General features: G+C 40.8%; 1 protein-coding gene across 2 annotated transcripts in view; it reads left to right on the top strand.

The window, feature by feature from the left end:
- Positions 1–20,408, top strand: part of LOC124720409 (protein LZIC-like) — a 73,386-nt gene extending 52,978 nt beyond the window's left edge. For both annotated transcript variants that reach the window (XM_047245759.1, XM_047245758.1), the window contains one exon: positions 20,089–20,408. In XM_047245759.1, the coding sequence (XP_047101715.1) occupies positions 20,089–20,153 (65 nt within the window). In that variant the 3' untranslated portion in view covers positions 20,154–20,408. The remainder of the gene's footprint in view (positions 1–20,088) is intronic.
- The last annotated feature ends 309 nt before the right edge of the window (positions 20,409–20,717 follow it).

Genomic DNA, 20,717 nt, shown 5'->3' with positions numbered 1-20,717 from the left:
GAAAGAAAGGCTCAGTAGCGGGATTAAAATTCAAGGTGAAAGGATATCAGTGATGAGATTCACTGATGACATTGCTATCCTTAGAGAGTGAAGAACAACTACAGGATGTACTGACTGGAATGAACAGTCTAATGACTACAGAATATGGATTGAAAGTAAATTGAAGAAAGATGAAAGTAGTGAGAAGTAGCAGAAGTTAGAACAGCGAGAAACTTAACAGGAGTATTGGTGATCACGAAATACCTGAAGTTAAGGAATCCTGCTACCTAGGCAGCTAAATAACCCATGACAGATGGAGCAAGGAGGACATCAGAAGCAGACTAGCACTGGCAAAACGGGCATGCCTGGCCAAGGAAGTCTACTAGAATCAAACATACGCCTTAATTTGATAAAGAAATTTCTGAGAATGTACGTATGGAGCACAGTGTTGTATGTTAGTGAAGCAGGGACTGCGGGAAATCTGGAACAGAGGAGATTCAAAACATCTGAGCTGTGGTGCTACAGAAGAATATTGGAAATTAGGTGGACTGAAAAGATAAGGAAAGAGGAGGTTCTTCGCAGGATCTGCGAGAGAAGAATATATGGGAAACACTGAGAAGGAGGGGGGACAGGATAGTAGGACATCTAAGACACTGCAGAATGACTTGCGTGGTACTAGTGATAACTGTATAGGGTAAAAACTGTAGAGGAAGGCAGAGATTGGAATACATCCAGCAAATAATTTAGGATGTAGGTTTCAAGTGCTACTCTGAGATGAAGAGGTTGGCACAGAAATTCAAGGTGGGCCACATCAAACCAGCCAGAAGACTGATGATGCAGAGAGAGAGAGAGAGAGAGAGAGAGAGAGAGAAAGTAAACATATATCTCCACGAGAATAACTGATTTTCAAACACAACACTGTTTTTATGGTAAGTAGCAATCTGTCTTTTTGTACACTGTTGATATTCTACCAGATTATTAGTTACTATCTATCCACGACACAGTTACATGCGCAGGAGGTCAGTGCTGATTCAACTTCACACACCAAGATGGTGGATGACCATTAGCTCTGGGGCATTGTTGTTTTACAGCAAGACACTGCTCCCTCAGACAAAAGAAGCTCAGCTCCTGACAGCAAAGGTAGCAGTACAAAAGGGTCATATGTGAAGAGCCTCATGGAATTTCAAACATCATCCAACTACTCCAATTGAATCAGAGAACGAAGAGAGAAAGAAGGAAAACTAACTCGAGAAGTGAATGCAGTTGTGTAATTGTAGCCGATTGATAGCTGAAATGATAAAAAAAGAGTGAAGCGGCTACGTGGGTACCGTGGGCTGTGTGGAAGGGACTGGACGCTTTTTTAAGTTAGAGGGTCTCAGGGAACCACAGAAAGGGTGTCCATCTAAAAGGGGTCAGGTAAAATGCAGTAAGTTAGTTGTAGAAACGATTGGTACTGTAGTTGTAAATTGTCGTAGCTGTGATGGGAAAGGACCAGAGCTCCAAGCCCTAATAGAAAGCACTGAAGCTCAAATAATTATAGCTACAGAAAGCTGGCTAAAGGCGGAAATAAGTTCAGCTGAAATTTTTTCAAATGATCTAACAGTGTTCAGAAAGGGTAGATTAAATACAGTTGGCAGTGGAGTATTTACTGCTGTCAAAAGTAGTTTGCCTAGTAGTGAAATTGAAGTAGATAGTTCCTGTGAAATAGTATGAGTAGAGGTTATACTCGACAATCAGATGAAACTATTAATTGGATCATTTTACCCCCACCCCCCTTCCCGACTCGGAAGATATAGTTGTTGAACATTTCAAAGAAAACTTGAGTCTCATTTCAAATAGGTACCCCACTCATACAGTTACAGTTGGTGGCAACTTCAATCTACCCTCAATAAGCTAAAACAATTATACGTATAAAGCCAGCGGCAGGTGTAAAACGTCATCCAGAATTGTACTGAATGCTTTCTCAGAAAATTATTTTGAACAATTGGTTCATGAGCCCGCTCAAAGTGTAAATGGTTGCGAAAGCATACTTTACCTCTTAGTGACAAATAATCCTGGACAAATAGTGAATATTGTGACAAATATAGGGATTAGTGACCACAAGGCAGTTGCTGCTACGCTGAATGCTGTAACATCTACAACCATAAAAAACAAATGCAAAGTATATCTGTCTAAAAAAGATGATAAAAATGCTCTTAATGCTATTTTAAGAGACAGTCTTCACTCTTTCCGATCTGATCATGTAAGCGTAGACAAGTTGTGGAATGATTTCAAAGAGATAGTATTGACAGCAGTTGAGAGATACATACCACGTAAATTAATAAGTGATGGTACTGATCCCCCCATGGTACATCAAACGGGTCAGATTGCTGTTGCAAAAGCATGTCAAATTTACAAGAATGCAAAATTCCGAAGACTGGCAAAGCTTTACAGAAGCTCGAAATCTATCGCGTACTTCAGTGCGAGGTGCTTTTAATAATTTCCATAATGAAACTCTGTCCCGAAATCTGGCAGAAAGCCCAGAGAGATCCTGATCATACATAAAGTACACCAGTGGCAAGACGCAATCAATACCTTCACTGCGCGATAACAACGGTGAAGTCACTGATGACAGTGCTACTAAAGCAGAGTAATTAAACACTGTTTTCCGAAACTCCATCACCAAAGAAGACGAAGTAAATATTCCTGAATTCCAATCAACAACAACTGCCAAGATGAGAAACATAGAAGTAGATATCCTCAGTGTCACAAAGCAGCTTAAATCACTTAATAAAGGCAAGGCCTCCAGTCCAGATTGTATACCAGCCAGATTCCTCTCAGAGTATGCTGATAAAATAGCTCCATATTTAGCAATTATATACAACCCCCTGGTCACAGATAGACTGTACCTGAAGACTGGAAAATTGCTCAAGTCACACCAATACCCAAAAAGGGAAGTAGGAGTAATCTGCTGAATTACAGGCCTTTATCACTAACGTCACTTGCGGTAGGGTTTTAGAACATATACTGTATTTGAACATTATGTAGTACCTCAAAGAAAATGATTTATTGACACATAGTTAGCATGGATTCAGAAAATATCATTCTTGCTTAACATAACAAGCTCTGTATACTTGTGAATTAATGAGTGCTGTCAACGGGGGATGTCGAATTGATTCCATATTTTTAGATTTTCAGAAGGCTTTTGACACTATTCCTCACAACCATCTACCAACCAAACTGCGTGCCTACGGAGTATTGCCTCAGTTGTGCGACTGGATTCGTGATTTCCTGTGAAAAAGGTCACAGTTCGTAGCAATAGTAAAACAGACATCCGGCGTTCCCCAAGGAAGCGTTATAGGTCCTCTATTGTTCCTGATCTATATTAACGACATAGGAGACAATGTGAGTAGCCGTGTTAAATTGTTTGCAGATTATGCTGTCATTTACAGTCTTGTAAAATCATCAGATGATCAAAACAACTTGCAAAATGATTTAGATAAGATACCTGTGAAAAGTGGCAATTGACCCTGAATAAAGAAAAGTGTTACGTTATTCACATGAGTACTAAAAGAAATCATCTAAATTTAGATTACGCGATTAGTCACACAAATCTGAAGGCTGTAAATTCAGCTAAGTACTTAGGGATTACAGTTACAAATAACCTAAATTGGAACGATCACATAGGTAATGTTGTGGGTAGAGGAAACCAAAGACTGCGATTTATTGGCAGAACACAAAAGGCGCAGCAGGACTACTAAAGACTGCTTGTGCGCCCTATTCTGGAGTATTGTTATGCGGTGTGGGGTCCGCCGTAGGTGGGACTGACAGATGACATAGAAAAAGAAGGGCAGCTCGTTTTGTATTATCGCGAAATAGGGGAGATAGTGCCACAGACATGATATTGAATTGGAGTGGCAATCATTAAAACAAAAGTGTTTTTCATTGCGACGAAATCATCTCATGAAATTTCAATCACCAGTTTTCTCCTCCAATCGCGAAAACATTCTGTTGGCACCCACCTACATAGGGAGAAATGATCATCATAATAAAATAAGAGAAATCAGGGCTCGCACAGAAAAATTAGAGTGCTCGTTTTTCCTGCGCACCATTCGAGAGTGGAATGGTAGAGAGACAGTTTGAAGGTGGTTCATTGAACCCTCTGCCAGGCTCTTTATTGTGAATAGCAGAGTAATCAGGTAGATGTAGGTGTAGAATTATACAGTAGACTTCTCCAGAGGTGAATGCAGATTTGTATGCATCTGCTTCGAAGCCACGATGATACTTGCACATGCACTTATGGTTTTACTTTTCAAATAAGGTTATAGCTAGTAGAAAGTTGCTGTAGGCTCAGCACATAATGTAAAGTTTTGTTCATAGTGAAAAAAATGTGGGGTGTGAGACGTTGTGTAGAGCAATTCAGTTATGAATCAAAAGACATGAAAGGGAAATAGTAGCAATGAAGAGAGCTAGACATAGATGTAACTTATCCCTGATCTTTTTGATTTTGTATATTGAGGAAGCAGTAGAGGAAACCAAGGAGAAGTTTGGAAGAAGAATTAAAGTTGAAGGAGAAGGAATAAAAATCTAGAGATTTAGTGATGACATTGTAATCCTTCAAAGATGGAAAAGGTCTTTGTGTGGACAGTGTCTTGAGGTTGTAAGGTGAACATCAACAGAAGTGAAACAAATGTAATAGAATCAAGTTGAATGAAATTCAGTATGCTGAGGAAACTGACACACTAAAAGTAATATGTGTGTCATGCTGTTTGGGCAACAAACTAACTGGCTATGGTCAAAGTAGAGAGGGTATAAAATGCAGACTGGCTGGAGCAAGAGAACCTTTTTTAAAAAGAGATTATGTTAATGTCAAATTTGGATTCAAATGTTAACAGGTCTGTTGTGAAGTTATTTGTCTGGAGTGTAGCCTCGTACAGAAGTGAAAAAATGTACGATAAACGTTTCTGACGAGAACAGGAGATTAGGTTGAGAAGATCGAGCAGTTAGTTAGGAGGTACTGCATCAAACTGAGGACAAAAAAAATTTATAGTACAGCTTGATTAAAAGATGCGATTAACTGTAACTTTAACACTGTCCGAACAGGTCTCTGGAAGGCCCATGCTGCCGGCAGACTGCCGTGTCATCCTCAGCCGGAAGGTGTCACTGGGTGTGGATGTGGAGGGCAAGTGGTCAGCAAACTCCTCTCCTGGCTGTTGTCTGTTTTTGTGCCTGAAGCCGCTGCTTCTCAATTGAGGAACTCCTCAGTCAGCCTCAGAATGGCCCAGTGCACCCGGCTTGCCAACAGCGCTCAGTAGATCCGAGCGGTCACCCAGCAGAGTGCTTGCCGAGCTCGGCAGTGTATAACTGTGGTAATCTGGACCACCGAGGAATCATCAGGTTTGAAATTGATGGAAGGGTGTCCGGGGGGGGGGGGGGGGGGATAATTGACCTGAGGGGAGGGGGAGCAGTGAAAATTGTGGGAAGAGGCCAAGGGATGAATACAGTAAGCGACTTGAGGTGCTTGTAGGCTCCAGGAGTTACGCAGAACTGCAGAGGATTCCACAGGACGGACTTATTAGGTATTGCCTAAGGCAATGGAGAAGTATTTGTCCAGGGTTTTAAGAACTTGGTATTATGAAATCCCTTACTTTCAAGTATTTTCTGTTTTATACTACATTTCATCCTATCAGATACATTGGTATAGTTGACAAATCCGTTATTTGGTTCTCTTCTAAGATGCTATTTGTCAAACTCTTGTTAGTATGATCCCTGCGTATAACATATATGCAATAGTCAAGTATAAGCAGAGCGGTCTCAGGCGCTGCAGTCTTGGGCTGTGCGGCTGGTCCCGGCGGAGGTTCGAGTCCTCCCTCGGGCGTGGGTGTGTGTGTTTGTCCTTAGGATAATTTAGGTTAAGTAGTGTGTAAGCTTAGGGACTGATGACCTTAGCAGTTAAGTCCCATAAGATTTCACACACATTTGGACAATAGTCAAGTTCTTACATCTGCAGTTTTCTGCAATGGATCTATATCCTTCCTTAAACGTGGATATAATTATTGCCTCACACCATTCTGGGGAGTCGTCTTCTATTCATTAAGGCTTTCAAATTCACTGTCTGAATATGTCTGATATTAGTTTTCTGCAACGGCTCCGATGACAGATGATGTCCGACAAATTTCCATTATTGTGCTCTGAATGAGAGCTGGGAGAATGCAGTGAGTAGAAAAATTGGACTGGAAAAGGTGAAATGCAAGTGTTTAGTTTTTAAGAGGTCACTGAGGTCACTGTTACATTTGAAGAGTTACAAACTTTTAAAGTAAAACTATCTTTACCACCAATCTTCCTGCTTCTTTATACGGTTACAGCATCTTACTAAGCAACCTCACAGACTGGCACTGTTTGATTTTCTCATTGCTTACAAGATTTGAAGCTTGGTGCCCAGGCATCACTTTACTAAAGCAGTAAGATTTACTCCTGACAAACACCAGGAAAACTCTCCTTTCAAGATTAGAAAATGTCCAAGTACCTGTAGGTACAAAACTTTTGGATGTTATTGACATTTTCACCAGCAGCTGATTACGTAGCTTGCAAGACTTGAAATTGGGAAGTAACTGATTCAGTTCTGACGTATGTGTCTAGGGTTTTAAAGTTTTGTGATGTGTCTGGACTCTGGCCTAAACTTTAAGGCTGGCGGTTTTAGTGTATTGCAGAGTGGCTGGCTCCTCCCTTTTTTCCTTGCGGTCAGCCAGCCACTACCATCTGCTATATTGTTTTAGCTCCCTCTACCACTTTCTTCCTGTGTTGTCCATGTTTTACTGCTGACGACATGCTTCGTCCCACGCTTCCGTGTGGATAGGCACATATTTTTCGAACCTTAGTACCTGTGTTTTACATTCTGTTTTACTGTTCTGAGTATTTTCTTGATACCTGTCTCAATCTGTTACTGAGCGGGCGGTGAAGACCTAAAACTCTCTACTACTACTACTACTACTACTACTACTACTACTGATGCAGTTCTCAACAGCAGCACCTAATTTTATGCTCTTTAATTCTGAATTTGTTATCGATGGAAATTTTAATTAGTCGGCATTGGATCATAATTTTTTGATATAAAAAACATTATTTTTAATTACTAAGTACATTAAAATGCATATATTCACAATAAATTAAAATTTGGCACAATATTGCAAAATGCCAATTAGAAAATGACATACTTTTTATTTCTAGAGAATGAATAGTGTTATTGATGTATATAATTTCTCATTTCACAATAAGGCATTTTGCATGTGCATACCAATTTTCAATTTATTGTCATATGAACGAGAATTTAAATTAAAAAAGATTTTTACTAAATAAATATGGTTCATTATTCGTTAATTAACATGTTCATGTAATAATAAATACAGAATGAAATGAAGAAAAAAAATTGCTAGTAGTGAGAATTGAAGCACTGACTTAACAGTAACAAAACATTTTTGCTACACAATTAGCTACCACTGACATGTTAGTAGGATCAAATGTTTTCTGCTTAATGGTGCTCAGAAATCTTCTAATCTTCAAAAATTTTTTTTTTTAAAGTCTCCAACTGCTTTAGGAAACTGTTGTCTAGGAGAAAATCGAAAGAGCCCAACCTGTAAAGTCACCTATTAGCCCTTCCAGTTTCATGCTCTGTCTACTGTTACTTACAGTCTCTGTATCTGCAACTATTTCACCCCTTGTTAAGATATGAGCTTTTCTGCTGTCTTTGTATTTCAGTATTGTACATTCATCCATTCAATGGATTCTGTAAACCCTGTCAGGAGGGGAAACCTACTTAAGCTGTACATTGACAAAAGAAATGGGAATGTGGAAACTTAATGTGTGTAGTATACTAACAGCAAACTATCATTCTATTGCTTATTGCTGTTCACACTTCCGCTGTTTAATTGAGTACATTGGAAGGAAACCTGCTGCTACCTTCTCAGCTTTACTGCACAGCTGCTGTTCACTGCTGTTAGTAGCTGGGATATTTACTCAGTTGTAATTCAATTCAATTCAATTTTTATTATCACATAACATGCCTTATACAATCAAAGATTGTGACATAGGTGACTTGTCAGTTTTTACACTATATATAACAATACTAAAAATACAATAAACTAATAATATACGTGGTGTAACATCTTCAAAGAGGTATTTTAATTACAATTATAATGCATTGTTACCATTCTTGAAATCTTCTACACTATAGTAACATTTATCTTTCAGATATTTTTCCAGGTCTCTTTTGGTGCCTTTTACATTTGGGTCATCCATATCTTTCCATATTTTATTTACAAATTTCATGCCCATATAGTATGGGGTTTTTTCATATGATTTTAAACGGTGGGTAGGTAACATGTAGCTCGTTCTATGTCTTGTATCATATTGATGCAAGAAGAAGTTGCCCTCAAAAAGTTGTGGGTTTCTTTTCGTGAAAGTGAGAGTTTCATAGACGTATATGCTTGGAATGCTCATTAGATCCAGTTTTACAAATAAAGGTTTGCAGTGTTGCTTTGGTTTTGCTCCCACCATTGCCCGGATGATTCTTTTTTGTAGTCTAAAAGCTCTAAGTAAATTTGTTTTTTCAGACCCCCAGAAAATTATACTATACCTAATGACTGAAACAAAATATGCATTATATACAGTTTTTCTTACAGCTAAATCAGTAATACTATACAAGATATTCATAATATATACAAGGCTATTCAGTCGACCCAGTATGTTGTCCACATGGCGACTCCATAACAGGTTTTTATTGACTAACACGCCAAGGAATTTGACACAGTCTGCAGTCTCTAATTTTTTGTCCATATACCTTATTTCACTTATAGACTGTGCAGATTGTTTTGTGGTAAAATGAACAATTTCTGTTTTTGTAAAGTTTAATGTCAAGTTATTGTTTTTGACCCATGCCTCCACTTCCCCAAGTGTTTGTTCAATATGACGAATTAGGTCTACCTCATTTTTACAACAGACTACGGCTGTTGAGTCATCCGCATAGAGGATAGTATCAGACTGGACCTGACATGGCATATCATTAATATAATATAGAAAAAGCAGTGGCCCTAATATTGAGCCTTGTGGAACACCTAATTGAGTGTTTTTCCAGCCAGAGAGAAATTTATTGCCGTTGATGTTAATAAGTACTCTTTGTTTTCTGTTTGCCAAGTATGATGACATCCAGCTAAGAGATCTGCCTTGAAAACCATAGCGTGCCAATTTTTGGAGAAGCAGGTCATGATTTACTGTGTCGAAGGCTTTGGACAGGTCACAAAAGATGCCTGACACACACATTCTATCATCAAGACATCTGCTGACTTTTGTGACTAATTCATTTATTGCATGGATTGTGCTGCGGCCTTTTCTGAAACCATATTGATTGCCTAAGATAATGCTGTTAGATGAATTGTGATTTTCGATCTGATCACATGCAGCTCTTTCAAATATTTTTGAGAAAATTGGTAACAGTGAGATTGGCCTATAGTTGCCCAATTCATCTTGTTTGCCTTTTTTGTGTATGGGCCGAACTTCTGCATATTTTAATCGATCTGGGAAACATCCCTCATCAAATGATTGGTTGATTATGAAAGAGAGTGGATATGCAATACTGTGACGGACTATTTTTATTATTTCAGTGGGGACCTCATCCCACCCCGCAGATTTTGAATTTTTTAGGGACATTATGATTTTGATGACATCTGAGATGGAAACATGAGAAAACTTAAAACATGTGCAATTGCTATCTGTCATATTGGGCTTTGTATTTGGTGGTGAACAGTCACCAAATTTGTTACAGTTTATGAAAAAGTCATTGAATGATTCACAAATGGCACTGGGTTCTGTAACAGTTCTACCATTTATCACTATTTTAGAAGGGCATTTTCTCTCTGCCTCACTGCCAACTTCACTTCTTATAACAGACCAAACAGCTTTTGATTTGTTTTTTGCATTTGAAATGAAGTCGTTATTTGCAGTACATTTTGCTAGTTTAACTATTTTGTCAAATGTTTTTTGTATGTGCTTACATACTTAAGAAATTGAGGGCTTTGATTTGCTTTTGCCTCCATATGCAGTTTCCTCTTAGTAGCACTAGACACTCTAATTCCTTTTGTTACCCAGGATCTACTTTTTTGGGACCTGGTCTTCACTGTTACAAAAGGGAAGCATTCATTGAATATACCCAAGAATTCAGTTAAAAAGTTATTGTAATTGTCACTTGTGGAAGTGTGTTTGCTGACTGTCCACTTGGTTTGGCTTAGTTTTTTGCAGAATACTTCCACATTTTCTTGACTGAAATTCCTACATCTTTTTGTTGTGCAGACTGAATTTTGCTTCGGTAGTGATACAAATAGTGCTTTATGGTCTGATACTCCTAAATCTAGAAGAAACTTTTCTTTTACATAATAATTTTAACTACTTACAATATTGTCAATACATGTTGCAGAGCTTGCTGTAATTCTTGTATACTGATCGAAATTGAGATTTAGCCCATTTGTGGCTACCAGGTTCTTTAAGTGTGAAGAAAATTTGTCATCAGTCCTTACATCTATGTTGAAGTCAGCACATATAACCACTTTCTTGTACAGTTTCTCACATTTTAATTTATGTAGCAATGTATCAAACTTATCTAAAAATACAGAGCTTATATGGTACCCAGGGGTGCGATATATGCTGATAATTAGTGTGTTATACTCTTTTAAGTTCTATACAACAACTTTCAAATGTGCCTTCTTCATTCAGATGGCTAAAATTCTGTCTGATATCATAGTCTACCGTGGAATGAACTAATATGCAAGAGCCTCCATACCCATTGGTCCTACAAAAGCTGGTAGCCAGTTTATAACCTGTAAGTTTATTCAGGAGACTGATATTTTCAGATTTTAGCCAATGTTCATTAAGGCATATTACTTTCACAGATTGTTTCACACTTTCTAGCAAAATTTCTATATCATTAAAGCTTCCTGATCATTCCTTCAGACAGACCTCTTATGTTCAAGTGCATAATGATATTTTTCAGATAGTATATTTTTACATGTATAAATAATTTGTGTCTGTATATGTGTGGATGGATATGTGTGTGTGTGCGAGTGTATACCTGTCCTTTTTTTCCCCCTAAGGTAAGTCTTTCCGCTCCCGGGATTGGAATGACTCCTTACCCTCTCCCTTAAAACCCACATCCTTTCGTCTTTCCCTCTCCTTCCCTCTTTCCTGACGAAGCAACCGTTGGTTGTGAAAGCTAGAATTTTGTGTGTATATTTGTGTTTGTTTGTGTGTCTATTGACATGCCAGCGCTTTCGTTTGGTAAGTCACATCATCATTGTTTTTAGATATATTTTTCCCACGTGGAATGTTTCCCTCTATTATATAAATACTCACTCTTATTTGTAACACAGTATTAATTGCCATACATTTTGTAACAAGCACTGTTGCTTGCCGTGTAGCTGTCAGAACTTTCAGTATCTGAATGTAGATATTTGGATAATTTTCAGAAATAATTGCTAATAAGGTACACGATACTCATTTTACGAAGGTTTGAAGATCCTCTTTTCGTTCTTCTGTGTTTAAAATTTGAAAACTGGATTGCTTTGGAAATTGGCCTTATGCAAACACATTTAGTTTATTTTTATATTTCCCCAGACATGTTTCGACACCAGTGTGTCATCGTCTGTGGGTTAAATTTTTATTTCTGTGAAGTACAATATCACATTTGTAATAATTTAACTACTGTAGGCCTCAGAAATACAATATTTGCAATTTGCTTCATTTTGTTTGGCCACTCACCTTAAAATTACATCGCTAATTGAACTGTATTATTGTACATCAGTTTTAGCGCTCGTTTTCATCATCATCATAATAATCCTCATCATCTGTAATCTGCAAACTAGCCACGAAAAAATTATTGTGTATTTGTGGAAAGCTGTTTCGAGGGTAGAGGTTATGTACATTTCTGTACTTATATTTTCCATCCTGTTTTGTGTCCCTGGTTGGTGTCTCAATCAGCTACTATTTAGTGCATTGCTTTCACTCAGTTTTTCATAAATTTCTGCTCACTACACGATTTAAAAATGAGGAAACTATGATATAATCTTGTCACACTATCAGTAGAGTGACAGTGTCTCGTTGTTGCAGCATTTGGACGAGTTTCCTGCTCGACATCTACAAAGTGTAAGGTTCGTGTCCAGTCTGTTCCCTCGCAGTCATCGGACTGCAGTCTCCTCTGCAGAGGCCCCCCGACGGGTTGGCCAGTCGTGTGCCTGCGGAAGAGATGTTGCGGCCGGTGGTGGGAGGGCTCCGCGCTGGTGCAGAAGGGGATCCGGGCCTCGACTTGTGCCGTCTGTTCTGCCAGCTGCCTCTGTGTCTTTCACATCAACGTGTTTGCGACACGTTTTCGCCGAAGCCACATGCCGTGTGCAGCTCGATGAGAAACAACTGTCCAGATGTCGAGATTGTCAGGTACTCGTATCTCCACTGCCTGTTTGATGACTGAATCCCAGAATTCATTGGCTTCTCACAGCACCTTTGTTCAAAAACAAACGAGTGTCCTTACTCGATGCTGTGTTCCGCCACTGCAGACTTGCAAGTTCGCTCGAGGCAAACTGTTCTTAACATGTCCCGAACTGTGTTGCGAGATGCGTCGCTGCATCTGGCTGGTGTATTGTATGTCACTTTAGAAACTAATGCGGTAGGCACCAGCCGGTCATAGCCCCGGTCGGCCTTCGATTGACCCGAGCACATTCTCGATTGTACCAGTTGATCAGAAAAATTTGTTCATTGCCCTGGCAGTCTTGGCTGCGGCCAGCCCCCGGTTCAGAAGGGATGCTGCACACATCTACATCTACATCTACATTTATACTCCGCAAGCCACCCAACGGTGTGTGGCGGAGGGCACTTTACGTGCCACTGTCATTACCTCCCTTTCCTGTTCCAGTCGCGTATGGTTCGCGGGAAGAACGACTGTCTGAAAGCCTCCGTGCACGCTCTAATCTCTCTAATTTTACATTCGTGATCTCCTCGGGAGGTATAAGTAGGGGGAAGCAATATATTCGATACCTCATCCAGAAACGCACCCTCTCGAAACCTGGCGAGCAAGCTACACCGCAATGCAGAGCGCCTCTCTTCCAGAGTCTGCCACTTGAGTTTGTTAAACATCTCCGTAACGCTATCACGGTTACCAAATAACCCTGTGACGAAACGCGCCGCTCTTCTTTGGATCTTCTCTATCTCCTCCGTCAAACCGATCTGGTATGGATCCCACACTGATGAGCAATACTCAAGTATAGGTCGAACGAGTGTTTCGTAAGCCACCTCCTTTGTTGATGGACTACATTTTCTAAGCACTCTCCCAATGAATCTCAACCTGGTACCCGCCTTACCAACAATTAATTTTATATGATCATTCCACTTCAAATCGTTCTGCACGCATACTCCCAGATATTTTACAGAAGTAACTGCTACCAGTGTTTGTTCCGCTATCATATAATCATACAATAAAGGATCCTTCTTTCTATGTATTCGCAATACATTACATTTGTCTATGTTAAGGGTCAGTTGCCACTCCCTGCACCAAGTGCCTATCCGCTGCAGATCTTCCTGCATTTCGCTACAATTTTCTAATGCTGCAACTTCTCTGTATACTACAGCATCATCTGCGAAAAAGCTGCATGGAACTTCCGACATTATCTACTAGGTCATTTATATACATTGTGAAAAGCAATGGTCCCATAACACTCCCCTGTGGCACGCCAGAGGTTACTTTAACGTCTGTAGACGTCTCTCCATTGATAACAACATGCTGTGTTCTGTTTGCTAAAAACTCTTCAATCCAGCCACACAGCTGGTCTGATATTCCGTAGGCTCTTACTTTGTTTACCAGGCGACAGTGCGGAACTGTATCGAACGCCTTCCGGAAGTCAAGAAAAATAGCATCTACCTGGGAGCCTGTATCTAATATTTTCTGGGTCTCATGAACAAATAAAGCGAGTTGGGTCTCACATGATCGCTGTTTCCGGAATCCATGTTGATTCCTACATAGTAGATTTTGGGTTTCCAAAAACGACATGATACTCGAGCAAAAAACATGTTCTAAAATTCTACAACAGATCGACGTCAGAGATATAGGTCTATAGTTTTGCGCATCTGCTCGACGACCCTTCTTGAAGACTGGGACTATCTGTGCTCTTTTCCAATCATTTGGAACCCTCCGTTCCTCTAGAGACTTGCGGTACACGGCTGTTAGAAGGGGGGCAAGTTCTTTCGCGTACTCTGTGTAGAATCGAATTGGTATCCCGTCAGGTCCAGTGGACTTTCCTCTATTGAGTGATTCCAGTTGTTTTTCTATTCCTTGGACACTTATTTCGATGTCAGCCATTTTTTCGTTTGTGCGAGGATTTAGAGAAGGAACTGCAGTGCGGTCTTCCTCTGTGAAACAGCTTTGGAAAAAGGTGTTTAGTATTTCAGCTTTACGCGTGTCATCCTCTGTTTCAATGCCATCATCATCCCGGAGTGTCTGGATATGCTGTTTTGAGCCACTTACTGATTTAACATAAGACCAGAACTTTCTAGGATTTTCTGTCAAGTCGGTACATAGAATTTTACTTTCGAATTCGCTGAACGCTTCACGCATAGCCCTCCTTACGCTAACTTTGACATCGTTTAGCTTCTGTTTGTCTGAGAGGTTTTGGCTGCGTTTAAACTTGGAGTGGAGCTCTCTTTGCTTTCGCAGTAGTTTCCTAACTTTGTTGTTGTACCACGGTGGGTTTTTCCCGTCCCTCACAGTTTTACTCGGCACGTACCTGTCTAAAATGCATTTTACGATTGCCTTGAACTTTTTCCATAAACACTCAACAATGTCAGTGTCGGAACAGAAATTTTCGTTTTGGTCTGTTAGGTAGTCTGAAATCTGCCTTCTATTACTCTTGCTAAACAGATAAACCTTCCTCCCTTTTTTTATATTCCTATTAACTTCCATATTCAGGGATGCTGCAACGGCCTTATGATCACTGATTCCCTGTTCTGTACAAACAGAGTCGAAAAGTTCGGGTCTGTTTGTTATCAGTAGGTCCAAGATGTTATCTCCACGAGTCGGTTCTCTGTTTAATTGCTCGAGGTAATTTTCAGATAGTGCACTCAGTATAATGTCACTCGATGCTCTGTCCCTACCACCCGTCCTAAACATCTGAGTGTCCCAGTCTATATTTGGTAAATTGAAATATCCACCTGAGACTATAACATGCTGAGAAAATTTATGTGAAATGTATTCCAAATTTTCTCTCAGTTGTTCTGCCACTAATGCTGCTGAGTCGGGAGGTCGGTAAAAGGAGCCAATTATTAACCTAGTTCGGTTATTGAGTGTAACCTCCACCCATAATAATTCACAGAAACTATCCACTTCTACTTCACTACAGGATAAACTACTACTAACAGCGACGAACACTCCACCACCGGTTGCATGCAATCTATCCTTTCTGAACACCGTCTGTACCTTTGTAAAAATTTCGGCAGAATTTATCTCTGGCTTAAGCTAGCTTTCTGTGCCTATAACGATTTCAGCTTCGGTGCTTTCTATCAGCGCTTGAAGTTCTGGTACTTTACCAACGCAGCTTCGACAGTTGACAATTACAATACCGATTGCTGCCTGGTCCCCGCATGTGCTGACTTTGCCCCGCACCCGTTGAGGCTGTTGCCCTTTTTGTACTTTCCCAAGGCCATCTAACCTAAAAAACCGCCCAGCCCACGCCACACAACCCCTGCTACCCGTGTAGCCGCTTGTTGCGTGTAGTGGACTCCTGACCTATCCAGCGGAACCCGAAACCCCACCACCCTATGGCGCAAGTCGAGGAATCTGCAGCCCACACGGTCGCAGAACCGTCTCAGCCTCTGATTCAGACCCTCCACTCGGCTCTGTACCAAAGGTCCGCAGTCAGTCCTGTCGACGATGCTGCAGATAGTGAGCTCTGCTTTCATCCCGCTAGTGAGACTGGCAGTCTTCACCAAATCAGATAGCCGCCGGAAGCCAGAGAGGATTTCCTCCAATCCATAGCGACACACATCATTGGTGCCGACATTAGCGACCACCTGCAGATGGGTGCACCCTGTACCCTTCATGGCATCCGGAAGGACCCTTTCCACATCTGGAATGACTCCCCCCGGTATGCACACGGAGTGCACATTGGTTTTCTTCCCCTCTCTTGCTGCCATTTCCCTAAGGAGCCCCATTACGCGCCTGACGTTGGAGCTGCCAACTACCAGTAAGCCCACCCTCTGTGACTGCCCAGATCTTGCAGACTGAGGGGCAACCTCTGGAACAGGACAAGCAGCCATGTCAGGCCGAAGATCAGTATCAGCCCGAGACAGAGCCTGAAACCGGTTCGTCAGACAAACTGGAGAGGCTTTCTGTTCAGCCCTCCGGAATGTCTTTCGCCCCCTGCCACACCTTGAGACGACCTCCCACTCTACCACAGGTGAGGGATCAGCCTCAATGCGGGCAGTATCCCAGGCAACCACAGTCGTAGTCCGATCAGGGGATGCGTGGGACGAGCTGGCCGTACCCGACAAACCCCCATCCGGACCCCCACAGAGATGCCCATTGGCAACAGCCTCAAGCTGTGTGACCGAAGCCAACACTGCCTGAAGCTGGGAGCGAAGGGATGCCAAATCAGCCTGCATCCGAACACAGCAGTTGCAGTCCCTATCCATGCTAAAAACTGTTTTGCAAAGAACGTCTAAACTAATCTACAGAGAGCGCAAACAAATTGACAAAATTTAAACGGTTATTAAAATACAAGATTGCCTAGTAAATGCAGTAATGCTGCTACTTGCACACTGCTGACACTGCTCGGCGGCGGAAGGAGACTACACGAATTTACACTATTCAGGTACTAAAACGCGATGCTACAACTCTCAAATACTATAATACGCCCGAAATTTATGAATTAAACAATGCAAGTACCAAAAACACGCAAAGAAATTAAGAATTAAACTATGTAACAAATGAGTGAGCTAGGAGTATACGACTTGCTGCTGCAGCTGCTTATCCAACGGCGGCAGGGAGCACGGTTTCTCCTTTTCAGTCCTTTTCATTCTTCATCTCACTCGGCTGGAGAGTGCGGCTGCAGCACCGGTAGAGTGGGTGGTGTGCAGCACAGCGGCCACACACAGTGGTGCACTTCACTGTACTGTTCGGAGCATGTGAGGCGTGTTCGCTTTAGCCAAACTGGTAAATTGGCAGTGCAGTGCACATTGTCAACATGGGACACGAGTTGTTTTTGAACAGACAAAGGTACAGTAACATGCTGGCAGGTTCTGGGATTCAATTGTTAAAGAGGCAGAGGAAATGAGTTCAGTGTAATGTTGTCAACTGGGACAGTGGTTTCCAAGTGGCGTAACATTAGTAAAAATATGTCCGGAACACTCTGATGTGAAAGCAGCTGAGGCAGCTGCTGGTATAAACAGGCAGCACCAGGATTTGAAACATTGACCACCCACCTATTCCACACATTGTGGAAGCTCCGCAATCGAGTATGTGGGAGGAGTCTGGAATCCAGCGGCTATATCAGAACAGACTTGATGTAAACCTGACAGTTTGCTTCAAGATGGTGAATGGGAACTCGTGAAAATTTTGCAGTAACGTAATGTCGTGACTTGGCTGGTAACACTAGAAAATTTTGCGCAAGAAGTTCTCTGAGAAAGCCTGCATTACCATGGAGAAAAAGTCCACATATTTGGGGAGACTAAACTTGGATATCATATTTCAAATTACAAAAGTATGTTACAAGAATATTATGTGGCATTCGTTCCAAAAATTTATGCAGACACATGTCCATACACATGTCCCTAACACTTATTATTTTTGACAGTTGTTTCACAATGTGTGTACCCCTTAATTTTGTCTTAACCTATATTTCTTTTTACTCAGAAAGTAGTGGAAAGAATGAATATAATAATAATATGACACACAACCTCTACAGAGACGTCAAGGAGTTAATATTAGCACAGGTGGGAATGAAGTAAATGGTTACACGTGTATCATGTATTTATTTATTTAGCCTGGGAAGATTAGGACCATCGGTCCCTGCCTTTCATTTGACATTGCATTTCATTCATTACAATGAGCATATGTATGGGTTGCAGCTAATATACAATAAAACATTTAGAAATTATTATGGTCATGAAAAGTAAAATTATTTAGCAACTTTCACGTCCTGTCGTTAAAGTGAGGGAGTGTAGAACAAAATTAAACAACTTGTTGGTGTGGGCATTCTGCACAAGTGTAGAGAACCCGCACAGAAACACTTAAACTTGATAAATTAGGTAAGCACTGTAATAAAATAGTCATTCATGACCTTAACTTGTTTCCTTACATTGTGTTTAAGTAAAATGTACATTCTTGCATTTTTGTGCATACCAGAGGCCCTTCTCTGCCGTATATGTGGAATATGACTCATGCCAGTAAATAACAGCATACGCCACTAGATTCTGTGATACGCCAAAGATGTGCAAATGTCGACATCCTCTTAAGTAAATTAGAATATAATGATGTCGCAAAAAGTTCTTCAAACTGGTTCGAGTCATATCTGTTTAATAGTAAATAGAGGGTTTACGAAGGGAAAAGTTATTCATTAAGCTGTTTTGTTTACAGTTGGCACTGTAATAGCAGTGTCAGATGTACTTTTAGAAAGTGGTGCTAATGAAATTTTCATGGGCTTTAGTTGATGATGTCTTGCCAGTTTGCTTTGAAATGCTCTCCACATAGAGTTGAGAACTACAAGAGGTTTTTTTCACACAAGATATGTTCAATATACGAGATCACACAGACAGGAATAGGTGGACGTGTGCATTTCTTAAAACTTGCTAATAAATTCAGTTGTAAAGGATTACTGAAATGCTCAAACAAATATTTGTTGTCACGTGTAGGTGACATGTACTATAGAGGGGGAACGGGATCCTGTCATACTTAAATTGCAATCCATAGTCCCATAAAATTTTGTGTTTTGGGATTAACTCATAAAGCTGAAGTAATACTAATTTCTTGTATGATGAACTCGAGTGTGTGTTGTTAAAGCATTTTTAACAAACGAGGAATGGTAACTATTGCTACTCTGTACATTCCCGTTTCCAGTTTGAAGACTGGTCTGATGCAGCTCTCCAGGCTAGCCTGTCCTGTGCAAGACTCTTAATCTCCAAATAACTACTGCAGCCTAAATAGATTTGAACATGCTTACTGTAGTCAAGCCTTGGTGTCCCTTAATTTTAATGCCCCCCCCCCCCCCCCGCCCCCTCTCTTCTTGCACACACACATGGTTGCGTGCACCTTACGTGGTGCCGTGTGGACGTCCAGTGCATTCCAGACATGCATGTGATCTTTAGCACCTTTAGCACTCTTCTGTAGCATCTCATTTTAAATGTCTCTATTCTCATTTCGGCTGAACTGATTATCGACCATGTTTCACTTTCATATAGTGCTGCATTAAAGAAAAACACTGTGAGATGTTGACAAATTCCTGTAGGCAGTTTGCATTTTATATCCACTTTATTTTAGCCATCATTAGTTATTTCGGTGCTCAAACAGCAAACTCTTCTACTTTAAGGGTCTAATTCCGTATCTGAATGCCTTCAAAACTGCCCAATTTAATTTGACTGTATTGCAGTACCTTTGTTTTACACTTGTTGATGTTTTTCCTCAAACATCATCTTAAGACGCTACCCATTGCATGCAACTTCTCTTCCGAGCCCTTTTGCCACCACTGACAGAATCATTGGCGGACATCTATGTTTTTATTTCTTCTTTTTGAACTTTGTCATTCAGAATTTCTTTTTGGTTTCCTTCACAGTTGGGTTATTGTTCTTGATTGAGTATTGCTGGGGATAGGCTACAATCACATCTTCCTCAACTACTGCCTCCCTTTCATGCTCCTTGACTTTTGTAACCTATTTCTGGTTCCTGTACCACTTGTAGGTACCCTTCTGCTCCCTGTAGTTTATCCCTAGGAACTTCAGAATTCCAATTGACATTATAAAATACTTTTTCTGTATCTGCATGTGCTACAGATGTGTGTCAAATTTAATGTAACGATGTGATCTTATGTGACACTCGTGGTGTGCGTATTACAGATTCGAGTCGACAGCGTGCCCTGGACATGGTGGGCTCCGAAGTGCGGGCCGTCGCCAGGTCGTGATGTTGCACCCCGGAAACCGTTTCTGAGGTGGCGTCACAGAGGGAGATGTGTTTAGTGACTGCCGCCGCCAGATACGTCGAATGCTGTGCCCCACTGTGCCGTCCTGTTCCTAAACATTGGGAGGCAGCTGCAAAGCCAGGAACTGGGCGGATTCATTTTATTTGTACAAAAATGTTCTGTCAGCACCCAAGGTGCTGAGAGGGACCAAGATAGCAGTCCCACACCAGGTGTCTGCAATAAAGTAATGGAAACCACCGAGCTGTTGCATTCATTGCTACCCCAAATCCTGCCAAATAAAGCTTATCACTCAGCACAATAAGTGTGTTGTGAGAATTGAAAATTTGGCCAGACCGTGACTCCCACCCAGATCTTTTGCACATCACAAGCAGCCTGTGTGTTAACCATTACTCTATTATTTTTTTATCCATTATTTTTGTTGTTGTTGTCACTATACTGGAACCTCTTTTATCCAGACTAGATGGCTGTATACGTCATCCGGAGTGTAAAAAAACTGGATAATCTGGAAGTTCAGAAAAAAATTAGAATGACATGGGTTAAACACCA

This window comes from Schistocerca piceifrons, chromosome 11, assembly GCF_021461385.2.
Source record: "Schistocerca piceifrons isolate TAMUIC-IGC-003096 chromosome 11, iqSchPice1.1, whole genome shotgun sequence".
Classification (NCBI taxonomy): Eukaryota; Metazoa; Arthropoda; class Insecta; order Orthoptera; family Acrididae; genus Schistocerca; species Schistocerca piceifrons.
The sequence above is the reverse complement of the archived record's forward strand: the minus strand, read 5'-3'. Positions and strand labels throughout refer to the sequence as shown.